This window comes from Leptidea sinapis, chromosome 45, assembly GCF_905404315.1.
Source record: "Leptidea sinapis chromosome 45, ilLepSina1.1, whole genome shotgun sequence".
NCBI lineage: Eukaryota > Metazoa > Arthropoda > Insecta > Lepidoptera > Pieridae > Leptidea > Leptidea sinapis.
In genome coordinates, this window is record NC_066309.1 from 7,949,007 (window position 1) to 7,962,945 (window position 13,939).

A 13,939-nucleotide genomic window follows, 5' to 3' on the forward strand; every position below is an offset into this window, starting at 1 on the left:
TCTGAAGTGACAAATTTATAATTAATCTTCTTAATTTTATATTTTTTTTTATTTGTAGTTTGAAGCTTTAAAGGAACAGTGTACAGATATGATCACAGACATTACCCTAGATGAAGCAACAACCAAGCAGACTGAACTGAGACAAAAAATAAGTGCACTCCGAGCTAAAATAAAGAGTAACCAGCAAAAATTGAACTTGCACAACAAGAGAATACACATCATGGGAGAGAAGAAGAATAAACTTAAAGAGGATGTGTTGAATATACAAAAGAAGGTATCACATTCTGTCTTTAAAACATGTTTTTTTTTGTTGTTTGTTTTTAATTATAAGTTTGATTATAATATCTGCAATTTAGTTTCGACTGAAAATGCTTGCATTAGCATAATGATATGAAATATGCTAACATCAATTGGATGTAGTTCCTGAAAAACTTTCCAAGGCACAAACATCATATTTCAAGCAATTTAGAAGTTAGGAAAAAAGCAGAGTTTATAACTCTTCCACAAAACCATTTTATCCTCAACATTACTATCAGCCTTCGCCTTCGGCTCGGGCTACTAAAAGTCTCGGATAAAAATGTTTCGTTTTGTGCACTCGTTGTATAATCTACTATTGCAATACATCTGAGTCTACGAATATTTTCTATTGTATAATTTATAAGGAATTCATGAATCATAAATTAAATATCTATTTAAGGTACAAGAGCTAGTTAATTTGCAAGAAAAGCAGAAACAGCTAGAGGAGAGCCGGGAAAAATATTTGGTGGAATTAAAAGAATTACAAGATGGTATTGAACCTTTGGAAAAAGAACTTAAAACAAAGCTGGATGGGAAAAATGAAGTTGTTCAGAAGAACAGGTACGAGTAGTATATATTATAGCTAATGTAGCAAGAATGGGTGGAGGTTATCACTTACCATCAAGTGGTTCATTTGATTTTTTCGTCAATTTTAACCAATTTCAATTATTCTTTTCCTCATGACTAAAAGAGTATATCTTGAGTTAATCTAATCATTACGAAAAGGGTGAAAAGATGGAGACTGACATTTTAAAATAATTTAATCATTTGTTGATTAATCTTCGTCAATTGTTAATTTGTTTTAATTGGATACCTTGTTTTATATAATATGCATTTGAAGATGAGTTTCTTTTATATTATTTTTTCTAAGGAAAAACTATAAGCGTTTGCTAAATAAAATAGCAATTCATAGCACAAAAAAAACATACCAACGAATTGAGAACTTCCTCGTTTTTTGAAATCGGTTAAAAATGAACATATAATCGACTGTAATCACGCCATTTCAAATTGTGTCCACCCACAATACCTCTTGTTGCATACATGTACAGTTGATAAAAGAATATGCAATATTTTTTTAATTGACAAGAAATGTAACCTACTCAACAAAGATAATCATTTTATCACAGGGCTGCAATAGATACCAAGAACAGCTATATCCTTAAGGTAGTAAATGGTTTTGATAAAGTGAAAATCATTGACTTGGAAATAAAACAGCACAAAGAGCGAAACATTCAAAAGGAATTGGACAAAATCAAGGAAGCTAATGAGAAACTGATGGAAAAGCAGAAACAGATTATAGCAGACCGGGACGTGCTTACTAAGAAAATTGATAGCTTGAAAGATGAGCTTGCAAAACAAGAGGTAAATATTATAGTGTTGTTGAAATTAGTAATAGGCTGATTTAGTTGTAATATATGGAAGTGGTATTGCTAATATTGCGGTCTAGCTCACTATTTAGGGTTCGTTAGGCGTATCGTAGACGACAGACAATCCATGGCGCACTTTTTAGTCTGTGATAATAAAACTTATACAATTATAAGCCGTAACGGGCGACTCCGATATCCTCGCAGATCTGACAGACCGCGCCGTACATAAAGTGCGCCATAAAAATATAACGCTCGCGTCAATATGCGTTAACGCAGTAACATTTTGTCACCGCAGACTCGATAGCATAAAAACTGTGTCGTCTGCAATAGGCCTTACTAATTTAAAAAAACGTAATCCCCTTATGTAGGTTTTTATGAGCTATTAGATGTGCCACTTGGGGTTCAAGGGCTAGTACTAGAAGGGATCATACTAGAGTTGGTTTCACGTAGCTATTATTGTGTAGAGCTAAAAGTATCTATTATTATTATTCACAGATTTATAAGCGCAACTTAGAAGATAACATGAAGCTACGTAAGGCCCAGGCGGAAGTGGAATCGTGTGAGAAAGAGCTTGCAGAAGTAAATGACAAGCTGAGTGGAGTGGACACTGGGATGTTGTGTCAGAAGGAGGAACTAATCTCAAACCAGACTAAAATATTTAGAGAGAAGGCACAGACTGAAGGAAAATTGAGCGAATTGAAGGTAAAAAATAATTACAAATTAAACTTACTGTTTCATTTAATTGTTGGAAATGATTAGCACTGAAGTGAATTATCAAAAATTTTGTATAAAATTAAAATAATCTTTCAGAAAACACTGCAGCAAAACAGAGCTGAACTAAAGAGAACTCAATACAAAGACTTAGAGGTCAATTATCGCCAGAAACGGTACGAAATGACAGTAACAAAGGCTATCGATAAAGATATCAGAGATTATCTGGTTGCTCTAGACAAATGTCTGCTTGAGTTCCACAAGGAGAAGATGGAGAATATCAACCTCATAATCAGGTAAAACAAATGCATCAATGATCTGTACTCTCATTTAGAAATACTTTGTTTTACTACCACTGGATGTACACCATATATATTAATAATGCCTAATAAATTACAGTGCTCTTCGAGTGTTGAATTAGATAGTGCGTAGAATATTAGTGACACCGTCGATTGTCTTCATCAAAGTCGCAGTTGCGCGAATCGTTATATTAACACCACTGGCTTGATAGGTGATAAAATTTATAGTAAATTGGCGGAGCTCTTTACCATTTGCATAAATACAGGTTACTTGCCAAAAAACCTCATGAGAACTGTGGTGGTTCCTATCCCTAAAAATAAAACTGGCGATCTCTCCAGTCTCAAAAACTATAGGCCAATTTCGTTAGGTACAATTATAGGAAAAATACTGAAGAGATTTATTTACCCGGATGTAAACCGTAATTTAAAGATTGATGATGTGCAGTTTGGTTTTCGTCCCGGTATCTCAACGGATTCTGCTATATTTGCTCTCAAATCGACAGTTAGCTACTACACACGTAGGGACACTGCTGTATACGCATGCTTCTTAGATCTGAGCCGAGGTTTTAATCTGGTAAACTATCAATTACTATGGCAAAAACTCACCTTGTCGAATGTACCGCAAAAAACTGTAGATCTGTTGAGATACTGGTACGAAAACCAAACAAATTATGTAAAATGGGGCGACGCCATCTCTAATGACTTTAGATTAGAGTGCGGCGTGCGTCAAGGAGGGCTAACCTCTCCGGACCTCTTTAGCCTTTATGTCAATGATCTGATTGTGGAACTTAGAAATGCCGGAGTTGGCTGTCACATAGGGAAAACGTGCGTGAATAACTTCAGCTACGCTGACGATATGGTGCTTCTAAGTCCCTCAATCAGAGGCCCCAGGAAACTGCTGGCTATCTGTGAAAAATATGCAGGGCAGCATGGCCTCAAATATAATGTAAAAAAAAAACACAAATGATGATGTCTCCGGCTAAGAAAGGTCTGGAGAGAATTCCGATGGTCTTTTTAGACGGTGTATCCATAGATAGAGTGGACCGATTCAGGTACTTGGGGCATATCCTAACTGAGAATTTGTGTGATAGCGAAGATATACAACGCGAGCCGAGGGCTCGATGTTCGATGCAATATGCTCGCACGCCGGTTTGCACGGTGCAGTCCTGAGGCGAAGCTGACACTGTTTAGAGCATATTGTCAATGCTTCTACACTTGTCAGCTTTGGGTGCACTAAAACTGCACGTAGCAGCATCAGAGTGCAGTATAATAATGCATACCGTATTCTGATGAGACTGCCCAAATATTGCAGTGCGTCGGGCATGTTTGCCGACGCCAGAGTCCCCGATTATTTCGCAGTGATAAGATCACAAGTTGCTGCTTTTTGGTCTCGCATTCGCGAATCCGAAAACGAAATTCTCAGTGTATGCTCTGAGCACCCAGAGAATCCTATACTCCATTACTGGCATCGTGACATTAACCGGAAATAGTCAGTACATTACTTTTTGTACGAACCCCCCTTTGGGGCAATTTTTGTTTTAAGTTATTTAATTATTAAGTACTGTGATGTATACAATTTTATTTTTGAGTACATTTTATTCTATTTTATTCAATTTACTGTAATGGGTTTAAAATGCCTGAAATAAATGACATATTATTATTATTATATTATTATAGCCAGAGTTAGAAAGACAACTCGAATTCGTATGTTGGGCTCCATACTCTAAGTTAACCAATAACCTAACGTAGGTATGATTGTCAGCAGGCTGTATCTCACCACTATAGTTAAACTTAAAGATATTATAGATACGTAATTCCAAATAATAATAATACATGAAACTATATCATTTACAAAAAATATAAAGTATATGATGCAATATCTTGTTCAATATGGAGCAATGCGTGTGCGAGGCCAACTCACACTTGTCTGGTATTTTGCACCACTGAGGAAGGACTGAACATTAATTTATTAATTTCAATGTAGTAATTATAAAAGGTTTGTGCCAACCATTGCAGCATAATCTCAATGTAGCAATAACAGTTTTGTTTTTAAAATATAAAATTATAAACCTGATACTATAAAATCTATATTTATATATTATAGTTGGTGACTGGTGTGCTTCGTTTCACCTAAACAAATGCATAATATAATTATACATACAAAATTTCATATCAAAAATTAATTTTTTTTTGTGAATTACGGACTTTGTAAAAGTTCATCAATACAATTATAATTATTTTGTTTTTCCCTGTAATGAAATAATGTCACAGCAGATCTGTCAAACTGTGCTACTAAAAATTATGTCCTAGAAGTATTCATACCGAAAAAGACAATGTTCCTAATTTGATTTCAATCGGTTCAGTAGTTTAGGACTTCATGAGAAACAACGTGACACGAAGTTTTTATATACAATGATATCTTCTTCTTCTTCATACGGGCAACTCGACGTCATATGCGCCTATTTTGCGTGCGAGGGTGGTAGAGGCTACTCCAACCAGCCAAGCTCCTCCAAGAAGTCACCCAACTTCTTAACGTCTCGGAAGACTTCCCGAAGAGCGCCTGGTGACCCCAGGTGCTTCGCCCTGTAGTTTGCCACCTCACTGCATTCCAGCAGAACGTGAGCGGCTGTTTCCTCTGCCCCCAGGCAACCTCTGCATAGAGGGCTGTCCGTGACACCTATATTAAAGAGATGCCTGTTAAAATAGCCGTGACCTGTGGCCGCACATAATATTAATCTTAGTCGACACCGATTAAGTTGTAAGATTTCCCTGGTAAAACGCAAGTCGGCGCAAGGTAAAGCTGCTTTGGTTTCCTGCACTCCTCAAGGCTATCCCAGTATTGTTGATGTAGTGCTTTTATCTTTTGATTTAAGTGGTTCCTGAACCAACTATGTGGCAGAGGCAGGAAAGGCTCTGGTCCAACCGGTTGGGTCCCAGAACCCCTTCTAGCTAGTTGGTCTGCCGCCTCGTTGCCCCTGACCCCACTGTGACCTTTGATCCACTGAAGTGTTAGGTTGTTGTTTTTGCCAGCCATATATACACAATGATATTATGTAAATATTTTTGTTACAGAGAAATGTGGAGAAAGATATACAGAGGGAATGACATCGACTACATTGAGATCAAAACTGAAGGCAACATGACCGTCGATGCTGAGCGCCGTAAATATGACTACAGGTAACTTTGTTTTCTGCAGATGTAACCATCTGTTTACTATTTATTTTTGCGTTTATAAATATTATTTGTGAATTTTCCTTGTTTAATTTGAAATTCTATCAAGAATGAAGTAAGGCCTGAACCAAAAGATACTATATTCGGTTTTATTTTATGTAAATGACAGATTTATTTGTTCTAACTTATAAATAAGTTGTTGTTTACTTTTAACACTATCATTTTAATGTTTTCTCAGGGTGGTGCAGTGTAAGAACGGTGTGGAGATAGACATGCGCGGACGCTGCAGCGCCGGCCAGAAAGTGCTGGCCTGTCTCATCATACGACTGGCTCTCGCTGAGACCTTCAGCTCCAAGTGAGTTGACAACTTTATGCAAAATGTCCCATGTGCTATAATACATAATATATTAAGTAGTGTTATCCATAATTTTAATACCTATAACTGAAAAAAATTTGGTTATCAGTTATCTTTTTTGAACATATTTAGAAGCGTCTACAATTCTCCAATCACTGCCTCCCACGCAAAATCACGCACAGTACTACTGCTGATGCTAACTAATAATGCACTTATCCTACTAATATTATAAATGCGAAAGAGTGTATGTCTGGATGTATGTTTGAACTTCTTTAACACAAAATCTACCGAATAGATTTTGATGAAACTTTACAATATAGCTTAAACACCAGAATAACAAATAGGCTATAATTTATAAAACTATAGTGTGAATTATACAAAATATAAAAGTGTGATTGTTACGAACAGACCACATATGTTCTGGATTGTTAGTACTTTCCGTCTAATTCCGTTGACTTGTTAAGAATTGTGAGTGCGATTCGCATGGAACTAGAGGTAATGTGCCTCAACCCCACTATGCCTCAACAACACTGCATAACAGGGAACTTGTGGTAACGAGCGCCAAAAAACTAATGTTGTGTTTATATAAATGAATACAATATTATGTAACACCATCAGACTGAATCAATATCTATGTCCATGTCTCCAGTTTCATACACTATGGAACACGCCGTCGAAACTCGATAGCACGCTTACTCCCGCTTTCTTGCGCCTGAGTATAATTACAAATACATTCAAAATAAAAATCCTAAATATATTTGTCATTAAATTGCCTATCAAACATTGCTTCAGACGGAGATGCATTCTTTCAATCATAATTTTTATTTTTGTGTCTGCAAGTTGATTAATGAATGATTTACTTGATTGAAAATTATCAAATAATTCGCCTATTTTGGAATCAACAGGATGATGAAAAATCATTGCACTTTTCTTTGAAATCTAGATGCAGCTTTTAAAACTGCAGAAAAAACATCTAGCGCGATGTTTTGCTCAGACAGCAGGATTTTAACAAAATTAATAAGGGATCTTCAACCTTACTAAGTGTAACAATACTATGTTGAATCCCACACACATCTCTTCCATTGCAGATCTACCATGGTTTCACTTGCCATCAGCTGATCTACTAAAAGCCAATGAATTATTCTTAAAATAAATAAAATTACAGGTTTGGCATCCTAGCTCTGGACGAGCCAACCACTAACTTGGATCAAGAAAATATTCAAAGTTTGTGTTCGGCGCTCGGTGAGATTGTGCAGGAGAGGATGAAACAAAAGAACTTTATGTTCATTATTATTACCCATGACAGGGAGTTCATTGAATCTCTGGGCAATGTGGATAAGGTTACACATTACTATGAAGTATCAAGGAATGAAGAAGGAAAATCAAGAATCAAAAAGATTAGGTTCACATAATTAAAACATTCATTCCAAATTTATTTTTTTAAATTTTTATTATAAATAACATAACATAGAATTTATATAATTTACATAATTTCATTAAGGCTGTGCCTTATCCGTACTTTTCTTGAATAATTAATTGTAAGTTAAATGATTAAATAATTTTGCAAATATGCCATTTTTTACTCATAATTTATAACATAATAATACATGTTGATGGTTGATGCGTCAATAATTTTCTCCTACTGACTACCAACAAGGCCTTTCACAATTAGTATGAAAGCCAACAAAAAGTGTCACCCGCTTTCGCTTCGATTATTCGACACATATAATATAGGGTGGAAAGTGATGACGTAAATACTCATTATTTATGATAATATGTACATATATTATTAATAATTCCGTGTGCTATAATATAAACAGATTATCAGAACGCTACGCAACGCAAGTTATAATAATTGAAAATAAGAAAAAAAACATCACAATCAAAAAAGATTTACCACTTAAATAATATAGGTAAGTTACAAAGTATCTACACTACGAGAGTAGGTAGGTACAGCTTCACTGAACTGTGAACATTATCAGAATAATTGTTACAATTACAATGTGGAAAGAGGTAGCAAGGCATGTATGTATTTATTTATTGGGTTATTAATTATTATATACTTAGAACGTAAAAAGAAACTAGTACAAATTATTTGACAGGGCGAAGGGTCACGTGACCCGCAATAACCACACATTAGGTAGTTATGAAAAGGGCCTTTTGTTTTTGATAAACGTCACGTGATACGCTCTCCCATTATTAGATATATTATGTGTGGACACGGAAGTAATAACGACGCGAATATGATGAGAATGTGGCCTCTTTAGAACTTTCGGGTACCAACTTCGCTACTAACTCTAGGTCATGTTCCACAACTTAATCATTTATACGTCTAACTCTAGATAGACTGTGACAGCTGTAAAATGTAGAAAACATTGACAGATAGCCTCTATTTTGAGAGAATACAAAGTGCCATACAAGTCGCGAGTGTAAGACGTAGCTTGTCACGCAAACTAAAGTAACAAACCTGGCCTATTTTCATCGGTTGTCCAGCAGCAAGAGGCTCTATCGAGACTTATAAACTATCTCGTTAAAGGTTTCTTTAAGACCTCTCTCAAATTTTGCCCTGTGCTGCCTCGGGGCGTAAAAAGAATAGGGTAGTCCCAGGTCCAAGGGTGTCGTAAGAGGCGACTACGGGCTTTTTGAAAGTGGGAGAGTCACGCTGCTGTCTTATGACGTCAGCACAATCGGGCCAGACTCGTCCAGGTTACTTACCACACTCGCACAGAATACCGGCGTGAAGTAGCGGCCTACTGCCGCTATGTTTCGCATAGGTTAGTGTCGAGGACCGGAGGCCATTCCCCCCCCCCCCCAACAAAATATGAGAGCGGTCCTAAAAAATAAATTACCCCAGGAGGGTACCGGCTCTTGTAGAGCCGGAGAATCCCTCCCCGAGCATTCGCGCTCGGGCTGCCCCTCGTATTCTGGGGAGGGCACAGTACCGCGTATGTCACAGGACAAACAGGGCAGCAACACCACGGCACCCCGCTCCACGCTTAATGTGGACTTTTGTAACATCCGGGGAATTCACTCCAACTTAAACGCCGTCCACCACCACCTTGAGACGGCGCAGCCGGCCTTGTGTTTCCTTACGGAGACGCAGATATCTCGACCTAGCGATACGTCATATTTAACGTACCCCGGGTACAAAATTGAGCATAATTTCATGCCTCATGCCGGGGTATGTGTGTACGTTAGGGAGGATATCTGCTGTCGCCGTCTCGGCAATTTTGAGGGTAGGGGCCTGTCTACTCTCTGGCTCCGCGTAGATTTAGAGGACCGCGTCGGCATCTATGCGTGTGTCTACAGGTCCCATAGTGGTAACGCAGAAACGGATCACCTCATGGGCTGCGTTCAAGCGGCATTTGATGACGTGCTTGCTCAGATCCCCTCCGCTGAAATCGTAGTCTTGGCTGATTTCAACGGGCACAATGCCGAATGGCTTGGATCACGTACCACAGACTACGCAGGGCCATCTGTGCATAATTTTGCATTGGCGTATGGTCTGTCCCAATTGGTTAAGTCGCCGACGCGGCTCCCGGATGTGGATAGCCACATGCCGTCCTTATTAGATCTTCTGCTGACTACACATCCCGATGGTTACCAGGTCTCTGTCGACGCCCCTCTCGGAACGTCCGACCATTGCCTGGTCAGGAGTGTAGTGCCTATCCGACGCCAACGTCGCAGACCACCAGCGACCCGCCGCGTTTGGCACTACAAGTCAGCAGATTGGGATAGGATGCGTTCCTTTTTTGCATCCTACCCTTGGGGCAGGGTTTGTTTCCTTTCGGATGATCCTAGTGCCTACGCCGTTGCAGTAGCCGATGTGTTACTGCAGGGCATGGATATTTTTATACCAAGCTCTGTAGTACCGATCGGTGGCAGATCACAGCCCTGGTTCGATGCGTCAGTTAAAGCAGCATCTGACTGCAAAAAACAGGCGTATCGAACTTGGGTTGCGGCGCTGGGCTCAAAGGATCCGAACTGCAAAGTTCTGAAGAGGAAATATAACCGTGCCTCCAGATTTTTTAAGCGGCAAATCGCCCGTGCGAAATCGAAGCACGTCGTCAAAATTGGCGAGCAGCTCTCCAGTTACCCGACCGGAACACGCAAGTTCTGGTCGTTGTCGAAAGCTGCTCTTGGTAACTTCAACCAGCCGTCCATGCCGCCGTTGCACATGAGGAATGACACCCTGGCCCATACGGCAAAAGAGAAAGCCGATCTCCTATGCACTCTTTTTTCCTCCAACTCGACTCTTGACGACAACGGAAAAACACCGCCGACCATCCCGCGGTGTCAGAGCTCCATGCCTGAAGTACAGTTCCGACAGAAAACTGTTAGGCGAGCTCTGTTTTCGTTGGACGTCAGGAAGTCGAGCGGGCCGGATGGCATTTCTCCAATCGTGCTTAGAACGTGTGCCCCTGAGTTGACGCCGGTGCTAACGCGTTTATTCCGGCACTCTTATTCAAAAGGCGTAGTCCCTGATTCATGGAAGTCAGCCCTTGTCCATCCGATCCCAAAAAAAGGAGACAGTTCGGATCCGGCAAACTACAGGCCTATTGCTATTACCTCCCTACTCTCCAAAATTATGGAGAGCATAATTAACCGCCAGCTCTTGGTATACCTTGAGGGTCACCAGTTGATCAACGACCGGCAGTACGGCTTTCGCCATGGTCGGTCGACTGGCGATCTTCTGGTATACCTAACACACAGATGGGCGGCGGCTATTGAAAGCAAGGGGGAAGGCCTGGCAGTTGGTCTGGATATAGCGAAGGCCTTTGATCGTGTATGGCACAAGGCGCTCCTCGCAAAACTTCCATCATTTGGGCTTCCCGAGAGCTTATGCAAGTGGACCTCCAGCTTCCTCACTGGGCGCAGCATACAGGTCGTTATCGACGGTTATTGCTCGAATCCCAAGCCCGTGAACGCTGGAGTGCCCCAAGGCTGTGTGCTATCTCCCACGCTGTTTCTTCTGCATATCAATGATATGTTGGACACCGCCAACATGCATTGCTATGCAGACGACAGCACTGGTGATGCCGTATACACGGGCCATGCAGGTCTCTCTCGGGAAAACGTCGACCAGTGCCGGGTGAAACTTGTGTCTTCTATCGAGTCCTCTCTCGAGAAGGTCGCGGAATGGGGTAAGTTGAACCTTGTCCAATTTAACCCCCAGAAGACTCAAGTTTGCGCGTTTACCACTAAAAAAACCCCATTTGCCGTATCACCGCTCTTCGAGAACACTTCCCTTAAAGCCTCGCCTAGTATCGGAATACTGGGTCTCGAAATCTCGAGCAATTGCCAATTCCGTGGCCATCTGGAGGGCAAAACCAAACTGGCTTCAAAGAAACTGGGCGTCATAAATAGAGCACGGCAATACTTCAAGCCGGCCCACATTCTAGCGCTCTACAAAGCGCAGGTCCGGCCTCACATGGAGTATTGCTGTCATCTCTGGTCTGGCGCACCCCAGTATCAGCTCGATCCATTTGACCGCGTGCAACGCAGAGCAGCTCGAATTGTCGGGGACCCAGTACTCTGTGAACGGCTGGATCACTTGGCGTTGCGTAGAGACGTCGCTTCATTGTGTGTCTTCTACCGCATTTATCACGGGGAGTGTTCCGAAGAGCTGTTCAACCTGATTCCTGCCGCCGAATTTCACCTTCGCACGACACGCCACAAGTTACGATATCATCCCCACCATCTGGATGTGTGGCGGTCCTCCACAGTGCGGTTTTCAAGGAGCTTTCTTCCTCGTACCACGAAGCTGTGGAATGAGCTTCCTTGTGCGGTGTTTCCGGGACGATACGACATGGGTACCTTCAAGAAAAGCGCGTACACCTTCCTTAAAGGCCGGCAACGCTCTTGTGATTCCTCTGGTGTTGCAGGAGAGTGTGGGCGGCGGTGATCACTTAACACCAGGTGACCCGTACGCTCGTTTGTCCTCCTATTCCATAAAAAAAAAAAAAAAAAAAAAAAATCAGCAAACCATCGCCTTACGGTGCTCAAGCAAGGTGCTTCTCTACCAAAAGCACAGTCTTGCGAAGAGAGAGAACTTTTAAAATCATAAAAAATCATCGCTCTAAAATATTTTCGGCTTAATTCCATTTTCGTTGCGTACGTAGAACTTTGATATGTGATAGCTAACAATTGACAAATGATTTCCCGCCAATTTAATAATAGAACTTTGATGTGTGATAACTAACAATTGACAAATGATTTCCCGCCAATTTTTTTTTGTTACTAAGAAGGTTGTAAGGTATAAAAATGGATGTGATTGAAGAGTGTGAAATTGAGCAGATGAATATCATCATTAATGATAAGTCATCTACAATGATCGCTTTTAAGGGGACAATATTGGTGCATCAGATGACCTAAACAGCTTATATTCCCAACAATCTTACAATGAAGTCACTTAGTAGTTTTTGTGATACCGATGGATGTAATCATTACAAGCTAGGCTCTATTAAATATTGGACAGAAGTATGTGCTAAAAATAGTACATGTCTACATACTTCAACCGTATTCTCAGACTCTGAAGATGATGTACCACTATCTACATACGTTAAAGACAATGACGTCCATCAAAGCTTAGTCTTTATAGTAGTGGTGATTATGTTTTGATCAAATATCTCGCAAAGAAAACATAATATCATTACGGTAGGGGAATGTAGCCTAAAACGGGTAAGCACTCGTATACACCTATATCAAGCATTAGTGTGAATGTGTGCGTGTGCCGAGAATTGCTTAATATTGAAGAGTTTCGGTATATTTTACCCGGGCGCTAGGGTTTTTTTCGGTATAGGTGTTGTGCGCAAAGTTATGGTTTTGTTAAAATATCAAGGTAGGTGTATGATGATAAGTGGATAACCTTTATAATTATTGAAATGTTGTTCGTTAAGTGCTTTATTTCACCACTAACTAAATTTAAATTAAGAGAAAAATATATTGGACAAAATGGGTACCCGTTATGCCCGGAATATATTTTGATTTAATTTATTTGTCTAGTTTTAAATGGTGAATATAAACAGAAAACTGAACACGAGTCCTGGAGTGAAGCTACTATGCAACTGGCGATGGAAGAAGCAAGGATTACTTCAGTTTCTTATACCGCAAAAAAGTATGGCCTTGCGCTGTCTACTTCAAACGAGACATAAAAAAGGGTACTTCTGTGAAGAAGCTAGGAAGATATCAGCCGGTCCTTAATCAAACGGAACAAAATGAATTGTTAGAATATGTATTTCACGTCGACGATCTTTTTTGTTGTCTTACTAAAAACGAATTTTTAGAGCTCGTATATGCGTATATCAATATATATATATTTTAAAAATGGCCATGCTGGGAGTGATTGGTGTTAAGGTTTTAAGAAACGTCACCCTGAACTTGCTATTAGACAGCCAGAAGCAACATCTCAGGTAGTGTCGCCGAAGATGGCCCGGCTCCTAGCATAGCCCACTTTAAAAAAAACTGTTACGATTAATTGGGTGCACAATATGGCAAAAGCGAGTTTTCCTGTGACAACCGAACAGTTAATCGTGAGTGTAGAAAAATACTTAAAGGATATAAAACGTGTTTTAAAAATGGAAGACCAGGTAGAACATGAGTAAAGGCATTCATTCGGAGGAATCTAACCATTTCTACGAGGATATCACAATATCTGACGGCATCGAGAGCCAAGGTTAACGGTGCTCAACTATCAGAGTGGTATAAACGTAATTAACACGTTAAACGCCGATAGAAAA

At 40.0% G+C, this 13,939-nt stretch overlaps 1 protein-coding gene across 1 annotated transcript in view; it reads left to right on the top strand.

The window, feature by feature from the left end:
• Nucleotides 1-7,770, top strand: part of LOC126977365 (DNA repair protein RAD50) — a 34,005-nt gene extending 26,235 nt beyond the window's left edge. The window contains exons 16-23 of the mRNA XM_050826128.1: nucleotides 59-274; nucleotides 698-858; nucleotides 1,425-1,659; nucleotides 2,160-2,366; nucleotides 2,475-2,671; nucleotides 5,747-5,851; nucleotides 6,084-6,200; nucleotides 7,366-7,770. Of these exons, the coding sequence (XP_050682085.1) occupies nucleotides 59-274; nucleotides 698-858; nucleotides 1,425-1,659; nucleotides 2,160-2,366; nucleotides 2,475-2,671; nucleotides 5,747-5,851; nucleotides 6,084-6,200; nucleotides 7,366-7,612 (1,485 nt within the window). The 3' untranslated portion in view covers nucleotides 7,613-7,770. The remainder of the gene's footprint in view (nucleotides 1-58; nucleotides 275-697; nucleotides 859-1,424; nucleotides 1,660-2,159; nucleotides 2,367-2,474; nucleotides 2,672-5,746; nucleotides 5,852-6,083; nucleotides 6,201-7,365) is intronic.
• The last annotated feature ends 6,169 nt before the right edge of the window (nucleotides 7,771-13,939 follow it).